Here is a 9,870-nt window from a genome sequence, read left to right as displayed (position 1 = left end):
CGATTTTAGATAGTGTCGCAGCATCATAAAATAAGTCTTTATAACCTCGGCTTACCATTTGAATGAATGCCAAATGGAAACGAATGGTGTTCGAATGGCATGATGGCATTGTACGGCACTTGAAAACGATTAGCCTGGCCAAGCTACCCTACAAGGGAAAGCTATTAAGAAATTGTACGAAGCAGGTAAAATTGCTCTTGAAGATTTGAATTAGACAGGCAAATGGACCCTTTGCAAATGAGAGCCGGATTGAAAGTCGAGAAAGTGGACGTTCTGAAACCGATCAGCCAGTGCTAATTGTCTCGCAGCTAGACACCCTAGCCCCACCACGCTCTTGGCTTAATTGGCACTCGTACGAAATCGGCCTATAACAGCGCAGAAAATCTTAATGAAGACAAGGCCCTGCCCTGCCCTGGGAAAGCGACGCTTGCAGAGGAGAGTATAAAAGTAAGCGTCAGTTACTCAGTGTTCACTGTTCAGACATCGTGCTGGAAGGATACTAGTTGTCATTGCTCTTGCCAAATCTTTGTGATTTCGTAGTAGTTTGCGCACCCGATAGAATTGTTACATTCGATATAGTTGCATTTGATAGCATTGTTGTTACAACCTATATAGTTGCATTTGATATATTTATCAAATCGTAGCTTGCGCATCTAATAGCATTGTTGTTACGTTCGATATAGTTGCATTTGATATATTTAACAAATCGTAGCGAAATGGCCGAAGTAATGGATGTAAGAGACATGGACAAGTTCTTGGAAAGCCCGCTTGTCACATGGGTGAGTATCAAACGTTATAATGCATCGACGCCGCATGAAAGACATGTAGCTTGGAAAAATCTTTAAAAATAGTGTGTTTAATGTTCATTAATCGATTTATCTGCAGATTACCAATTGTTTGGACAGGCGCGACAAAGATGCGATGACGTACGAAGAGCTGGTCGACGGAGTGTCGATCTACGACGTCGTCTTGCAGATGTAAGTACACGGGTGTCTTGGCCTCGCGGTGCCATTGAACGCGCGTTGCGCTCGAGATTTCTCACGCGCGATTGCATTTGATTTCCGCAGGGACATAGACGGCCAAAAGACCGACGTCTCGCCGTCATTCGGCGAACCGAGCAAGCGTCTCGCTAACCTTGACGCGGTGCTGCACCGTATCCGTCATTTCTACGAGGATAACCTCGGCGAAGTGATTATACGCTTGCCCCAGGTTCAACTTATCGCTCAGCAGCCGCGATTGAATATCCGAGAAGTTGAATTACTTCTCGTGCTCCTTCTTGGCTGCTCCGTGAAATGCCAAAATAAGGAATATTTCGTCGAGAAGATTACGACGCTTGAGAAGGACGAGCAAATGGCTCTCGCTGCGCTTATCAGCAAGGTAGATATGCCCTTTTTTTCAGATGTAATTCTTTCTTTAGAAATTGCAAATTATTGTCATGCCTCGTCCACGCGCAGACTTTACGGCAGTCTTGCTTTAACTTTTGAGCTCGAATTATATTTCGTTGAGAAACGTACGTAAAAGAAGGGCTTGGTGTGCATGATACACGTAGAAAAACGGTAGCTGTCCGATAGTGGAGTTGTTTGTTGATTAATAAGCCGGGCAACTTTGGCGCATTCACCAAACGTCAATTTAGATAGATTTATTCTGTTCGACGGTATTTTTTAGACTACACTGACAAACGAAATCAAGTTTTCCAGCGGCTAACTCGTCGGCCATTGCTGTACGCTCGCGTACTTTTATGCGAAATACGTATTGTGATAAAAGGGCTCTGCCGTTGATTTTTGGTATTTGGTCTTTTTATCGTCTCGAGGTTGTAGCGGAAGCTACATATATATTATATTGAATAGGCAACAGGTTAACCGCGAGTAAACTGGAATTCCGCATTCAGTAGAGTCTAATGAACGCAATTATGGAAAAAATTAATTTAGCCTTGTTTATAATAATAGCAGAAAAACGATATTTGACGTTGAAAGTTCAAACGATATTAAAGTTTATGTGGAGGCTTTACCTACAGAATTATTCATCGAAATTGTGTACATAGCACCAGAAAATTTCATAAAGTTTACGTAATTTGGAAAATCGATTTTTCAGGTGTTATACGTGCCCGAAATAGTACTCAACGAAGACATGTTGATCGGGGGTCCCGAAAACGATGAGCAATCTTTTCCGAGTCATAAGCAGAAGGTTCAACAAGCTATCCAGGCGGTCTATAGAATGAGCCAAGAAAGGCACGAGCTGCTTATGCAAGTGCGCTCATTCTCGGCGCACCATGATGTACGAATTTGCAAGAAGGAGCTGAACGAGTGGAAGGCTGAGGCTACGTCGTTGGCTGACGAACTAGAATCTTGCAAACGTCAGCTGGCTGCGGTCGAGGCCCATAGAGTACAATTATGTAAGTTGCTACATTTTTATTAATTATCCCATTGAGACATCCTTTTCACCACGTAATCACGATTCCCTTTTGGCTTTGCAGTTGCCAAGTTAAAGTCTTATCGCGGCACACTGGAGGAATTGTCTGAATTGACCCAAAAACACGAAGAGGCCAATAAAGAGATTGCCAGTTACAAGGAACAGCTCAAGAAAATGTCACCCTACAAAATGCGCCTAGCAGAGTCGGAGCAGAACATTCGATTGCTAAAAGAGAAAAATGATAATCTCGCCAGCCAAATGGAATCCTACAAAGAAGAGGCCGACGATAAGCTGCAGATTTTGAAGGCGGAGTATTGCAGGTTACAGCAAAAATGCAGCGAGTTAGAACTTGCTAACGAAATGAATTTCCAGCAAAACTCCATACTTTACGGGGAAAATCTTGATTTAGGTAATTTTCACGTACTATTTTCTTTTATAAAGAGTGCCGAATACTATTTTTTCGGGTTCAAATTTTTCCGGTATTCCCACTCTCTAATATCGACTGAAAATTGTTGTACGAAACGAAGAATTAATTGCGAACGTTGTTTTCTTTCAGAAAGCCGCATTACACTTTCGAGCTCTATGAACGCGTCGTCACAACAGTGCTACGACACCGAGGACGACGAGTCATTCCAACCGCCTAACAACAGCAGTCTCTCTGAGGAACTGTCGCAGAGTATGAGGTCGCACATGCTCAAACTTGAGATTGAAAAGCAATTGGAGACTGTCGAAGAGAACTCTGTGCTCGAGAGTTCGCTTCGAATTAGCCATTTGGAAGAGGAGAAGGAAAAGCGAGAATCTGTCATTGCAGATTTAAATGCAAGGGTTGCTCAGCTCGAAGAACAGTTGGTGTCGGCAAACAGAGAAAAGACGGAGATGAAAGATTTGTTAAAAAATGCTGAAAATCTGCTACAAGACTTGAAGTCCAAGGACAAGACGGACGAGAAAATTGAAAAGGAAGTGCAAGTGGAATTGGACAAATATGACGGAGATCATACCAGCGGCAACGATTTGGGCGAGAGTGCAGCACAGAGTCCACTGAAGCAGCACTCCGTCAAGTTACATGTGCAAAGGTTGAATGATTATCAGAGTCTGCTGGTGGCGAAAAACTTATTGGAGAGCAAATTAGAAGAGGCAAATTTGAAGTTGAAGCAGCAGAGTAAATCATCGGAGGAAGTCGCTCCTCGCCAGGACGATTTTAATGTACTGATGGACAAATACCGCAAAGAGAAATTGAGGGCTGACGATATGTCGAAACATTTCCGTAAGCAAATGGTGGATAGAGATTTAAAGATATTCGACTTAACCAAGCAGAATCGCAAACTTCTCACCGAAGTTGAAATTTTGCAGAAATCGGTCAGACAAATGGAGTCTGACAAAAAAATTACGAACCAGTTCCTATCGCAGATATCGGAGAAAAATGAAGAATTGATAGCGAACTCGTTCGTAAGGCAGCAGAAATACCACGAGGAATATAGGAAGAAAGACGAGAAGTTTGACAATTTGGCTCGCATAAAAACGAAACTCGAGGAAAGGATGCGCGACATGGAAAACCGTAGAGTTCATAAGCGCAGCGCGGCAGTTACCGCGATGAAAAATACATTTACAAAAATGCAGAAAGCTAGCTCAGGACTCTTCTCCAAGGCTGCTCGACGCTCGAACGCGGATAATGCCGATTTGCAACGTGACAGGATTTTGGACGAGGAGCCGGAGGCACGTGCACAGGAGAATCCTGCTGCGCCGCGCGATAACATTTCACAAGATATTTTTGAGAACTTTGATCCGGATGATTTCTTATATGACGATGAGGAGTGGCATGATTGAGGTGACGTCCGTTAATACATTTGACGTAAATACATGACTATGAGGATGTTTTATCAAATGATAAAGCCGGTAGAGTTTCAAATGACATCAATAAAGTATAAAATTACTTACGATAATATGACGAAATTTTGATGTTACGATATTCTAAATTTAAGAACGAAAAGAAAATTGACAATAGGAATTGTTTTTTCTTTTGTACTGTAAGAATTATAAGAATTGTAGTGTTGTGACTGTAAAATAAAGTTTTTTGGCTTGTAATAATTCGTTTCATTTTTTTCCAAAAACGTATTGGAGCTATTCGAAGGTGTTTTACATAATTTATACTAGACATACATAATTTAAATTAGTTTTATAAATATTACAAATGTATGTTTATCTTTTTAAATATTCAACCTCTATTCCATCAAACTTCTCCCTCCACTAGGATAGAGACTTCTTCAATGTGAAGTTCTTCGTTTTTTTTTGTTTATAGATATCATTAACTGTTATAGTTGAATTTACCACTATTATAATTTTTATTTTTTACTGCCATACACATAACTAATCCAACGTGCACAATATACTAATGTTAAAATGACATAAAAAATGTATTTTAAGAAAAATAATCAAATCAATTGCTATAACAATTAACTCATACGGTTCCCAATTCTTTCGCAATATTCAATTTTACTGTATTGGAATTTCATGCTATAAGTTGCATTTTTTTCCAGAAGCATTGTTTAAAACAAATTTATGAAATTTGCATTCTTATAATAGTTGAAGTAGTTCTATTTTTATGATTCAAAAACAAAAATTATCTATTGTTGCGTTACGAAAAACAACCCTGCGTAGATCAACAATAACATTATTAAATGTTTGTCCTTGAGATTGTTGTTATGGAAAATGCCAAGTTTAATGGAAATTCTCTTATTCTAAAGAAAAAGGGTATTTATTTACATAATATAGGATAATACGATTTAAAAAAACAATGTTATAGAATATTTATATAACGTTCATTGTAATTTAATATTCCATCTCTAATATTTAATAACTAATTAGAAAATTGAACTTCAATTGGCAAAACTCTCATATTACTCGTAAACTTATATTTTAGAAAGTGTTGCCACTAGGCACGAAAACAAAAAGATTATCGAAAAAAAAATATTTTTTCAGCACAAATTTTAAGAATTTATGCTATTTGAAAAGGAAACAAAATAATTAATAAATACAAATACTTTCTGCTGTTACTTGTAATAAACAAAGTTTTTAGCTAAACGTGCAAAATTCTAGGAAAAATTTTTCAGTAACATAGTAAAAGGTCGTAACACAAAGAATTTGTATTGCTCATTTATTGTTAATATTGCACGATATTCAATAATATATTTATATATTTTATATATTTTTTATATATATTATTTATATTATTTTTATTATTGTTATTTTTTATATATATTTTATATATTTTTTATAAAAATTTTATAGATTTTACATGTATTATATAATATGTGTACATGTATTATATACGAGGTGTGTTCAAAAAGTAAGGTGACTTCGTATTTTTAAGAAAAAATATTTATTTATTTATCAGTATTTATGTTGTCCCCTTCAAAGTAATCCCCCTCAGATATAATACACTTATGCCAACGGTTTTTCCAATCCTCAAAGCACTTCTCATAAGCACTTTTCGGTATAGCCTTGAGCTCTTCCAGCGATGCAGTCTTTATCTCTTCAATCGTTGCAAATCTCCGTCCTTTCATAGGTCTCTTTAGTTTTGGGAACAAGAAAAAGTCACATGGGGCCAAATCCGGTGAATATGGTGGCTGAGGCATGATTGCGGTGTTGTTTTTGGCCAAAAAATCTCTCACAAGCAAAGATGAGTGAGCAGGGGCATTATCGTGATGCAAAAGCCATGAATTGTTTTTCCACAATTCTGGGCGTTTTCTTCGTATTGCTCATTTAGAAAATAATCAAGGCATGTAAATTTACATGATCATAATGGAGAGAGAGAGAGACATGACAAATTGATATCAAACTCGTCAAAACCGTCTAAATGTTTTTCATGTAAGAAAATACACTTGTTTTTATAAAAAGTCTTGTGACCATTTGTTCAGATAAATATGAAATAATACAATTTTTACTAATTCATTTTCAGAACTGACGCTTGTGACTAAAGAATACCTTCTTACTAAAAATTTTACAAAATGTTTGCAAACCTTTTGTAGTGTAACATGTTTAAGAAGCACTAATGCGTTACCTATGACAATAAAATTTCATTTCGAAATATTAGAATTTTATAGACTGACTTTTTTATGTTTGGAATCAAATATTTTTCTGGTATCATTTTAAATACACGTGAGTGGATAAATGATGTCATGAGGATTACTTGAACTTTACTGTTGGTAAACAACATTGACCTACTGCATGAATAATCTATTAAATCTATTAAATCTCGTCATTGACGAAAATTATAATAATATTTAGATGAATGAACAATTTCGTTTTTATAAAACCATTCTACTTTGTTTTATTTATTAGCCATGCACAATCAATTGACGGACGGGTTCGTTTCGTACAGATACCGATTCTAAACCGATTCATTGTTTTGAATTTACACGAATTTATAAATTTTATTTATTTAACATAAAGTTTTTCTTTTGAAAAATAAACTACTATTTTTTATCAAATTAAATGTTATCTAACATTATATCATTCTATAGAAACATTAACAGACGATTAATTGATGTGAGATATTTTACATAATATAATCATATATTTGATTATTCTTCAATAATTGACAATCTTGAATAAAATTTAAAAACATTTATTTATTCCTGCACAAATATATTTTATGTAGAATACTTTGGATAAATTAATTTATAATGGAACTATCTGTAGAAAGCCTACATGTTCAATAATTTCTTGAATAATCTATTTCTGAGACACACTATTTAATTTATTCTGTTCAATTAAAAAAGCATTACGTTAAATAAATAAAATGAAAAATTTGTGTAGAATTTAATCGTGTAGAATTTATATCTGCACGAAACGAATCTGGCCGAATCGACATTGGAAATTATGAAGAAAAATAACTAAATAGTAACTAATCTAAATAACATGAGCCGCTATAACTACAGTAAGTAAAGAAATTGAGTTTTTGGCCAAAGATATTGCAATAGTGAATGCACAGAAAGTGTAGAAACCAAACAAAGCTATAGAATGTTTTCATCAAGACTTTCGTGTCATAACAGAAACCCACTATTTCAACATACTGAAAATACCGAATGCACGTTACAATAAAAAGTAGTAAAGTGCATGAACAAAACACGGATTCAATTACATTTAAGGATACTTCAATTTTAATAAAAATCAACAGTTTTTATATACACTCCCGTCCAATAATTTTTTCCCACCCGAGAACAAAACGATTGTAATTTTGAAGCTTCATATCTTGGCTGAAAACGAATCCTATAAAGCTTTGCGGTAGTTCATTTGAAAGATCTTTTCAAGCCCTTTTAAATTGTGTATATTAAAATTATACTAAAATATTTTTTTTGTATAGCGAGGCAAAAATCAAAACAAAAATTACGAAATTTTTGTCGTATATAACAGTTCGCCATTTCAAGAAAAAAAATTGTTGAAAAAATTACAAAAAACCATCTTGTAGCTCTTTTCTTGCACTATGCAGAGCACTTGTTCAAAAATATTTTTGATTTAAATTCAGCGATTATATGACTGTTTCCTTCAGAAACAAAGTCTCATCGTCTATATTCATTGTTCTTGATCTTGGAAAATTCGAATCGTAGCAAAAAGATTACAGGAATGAAAATGCTCTATTTTGTAAAGTAAATACGCAAAAAATTTTTCATAATCATATGAAAACATTTTTTTTCAGTCATAATATTATGTATCCTAATTTTTTAAATATTTCATTTTTCACTTTGAAAAAATAAAAAAGATCAAATATACTTAGAGCTATTCTTTTTATTATAAATCAAATATCATTGCATGCATATGATTACGTTCTCAATCGACAAAAAATCTGACTCATGTAAAAAATATTAAGAACCAGTCGTAATACAATATAGGTTTCATGAAACTCAACAGTCATGAAAATAATATTTCATTTCAAATCAGAAGATTTTTATTGCACTTTTCTGTCTCAATGCTGTGCACAAGAAAAATATTTTAGCATAATTATAATATACATCATTTAAAAGGGTTTAAAAAAAACATTCTTTTCAAGAATGTTGACTTTTTGTTGAATCGTATGATTAGAGTGAAAATTTAAAACTCTGCCTGTTTGAGTTGTTTTTTGAAACCAGTCGAATTCTAATTTATTATTGTTTTAATTAATTTTAAATTCAAAAATGGAATGCAATAAAATTATTAGTTTCAATTTCAAACGTGAATTGTAATCTAGGATAAGAGTTAAACGTTTGTACAACCAAGTTAATTTTATCTTCTGGAATGCTCATTATTGTATAGTCTACGTATCTAAAATAAAATAATGAAATACACTGAAATTGTCTTGATAGTATATTTAAGCAGTTCCTGTCTAAATTCTCCATGACAATATCTTGTAATAAAGGAAAAATTGGTGAACCCATTGGACTTCCAAAAGTTTGTTTATTATAAGTATTGTTCAAAACAAAATAGTTATTATTAAATAGAAATTTTACCGCACGTCTAATTTTATTCAAGGGTATATTACATTGATTAATATCCGTAAAGTGCTTATTTAATCCTTTCAACACTAAGTCACACAATGTTAGTAAATAATGAACTTATATTTAAAGATATTAGAACATGATTATCTGGAATGTTAATATTTTTTAATTTTTCTTTAAATTGGTAATTGTTGGAAGTATAAAATCTGGTTTCTTGATAACTGATTTTAAGGAATTGTATATGATTTTGGTTAATTTATGTCTAGGACTGTTGATTGAGGAAATAATAGGACGTAATGGTATATTTAGTTTGTGTATTTTTCGTAATCCGTAGCATGTAGCTATTGAGGTATCCATTTGTATGAGTTCATTATTATGAAATTATCTACGTAGAAAATTATTATTATTCCGCTCTTTAAAAATATTTTTAACTTGTAGTTTTTTCAATGGGTTAGATTTCACTTTGATATAAGTAATTTTGTCTTCTAATAAAGCATTAATTCTTTCTGTGTATTCTTGCCTTCATGAGCATTAGTGAACATGTTGTCAGGATTATTTTTCTTAAATTCTTTTATAACTTGTATTTTTCTATTGAAATTTCTTTGCTTTGTACTTATATGTTGATTCGTTTTAGTAGTCGTTTCCAATATTCTAGCTATACTATTTACGTGTAAGTTGTTTTTCTTCTGATGTTTGAACCTTCTTAGAATCTATAATTCTGAAGCGATTATCATATTCAAAATTATAGGTCGCCATGGATTTAAAAAAATATTATTAACGAAAATATTGCTAAAAATGCCAAAAATCATCGGTCGCCACGCAGATTCCCTGAATAGCTTCTAGAATTTTTTCTAGCAATTCCTAATGAGTATCAAAGCCTATGAACCGATACATGTACTCTTGAAATCTTATGAAATTTTTTATTTTCGAAAATTAACAAAAACTTTTATCGAGCAGAGTTACGAATTTTGGCAATTTTCAGATTATAATT

At 33.7% G+C, this 9,870-nt stretch overlaps 1 protein-coding gene across 1 annotated transcript; it reads left to right on the top strand.

Annotated features, from left to right (window-relative positions):
- Positions 1 to 716: 716 nt before the first annotated feature.
- Positions 717 to 4,233, top strand: LOC131666642 (protein Daple-like). Its single transcript, XM_058939477.1, has 6 exons — positions 717 to 779; positions 886 to 977; positions 1,068 to 1,377; positions 2,092 to 2,392; positions 2,474 to 2,818; positions 2,966 to 4,233. Exons 1-6 carry the CDS (start codon positions 717 to 719, stop codon positions 4,231 to 4,233), a joined length of 2,379 nt encoding a protein of 792 aa, XP_058795460.1.
- The last annotated feature ends 5,637 nt before the right edge of the window (positions 4,234 to 9,870 follow it).

Source organism: Phymastichus coffea, unplaced genomic scaffold (assembly GCF_024137745.1).
Source record: "Phymastichus coffea isolate CEN01 unplaced genomic scaffold, Cenicafe_Pcof_1.1 PCOF00059, whole genome shotgun sequence".
NCBI lineage: Eukaryota > Metazoa > Arthropoda > Insecta > Hymenoptera > Eulophidae > Phymastichus > Phymastichus coffea.
This window is presented reverse-complemented; position numbering and strand designations above follow the sequence as displayed.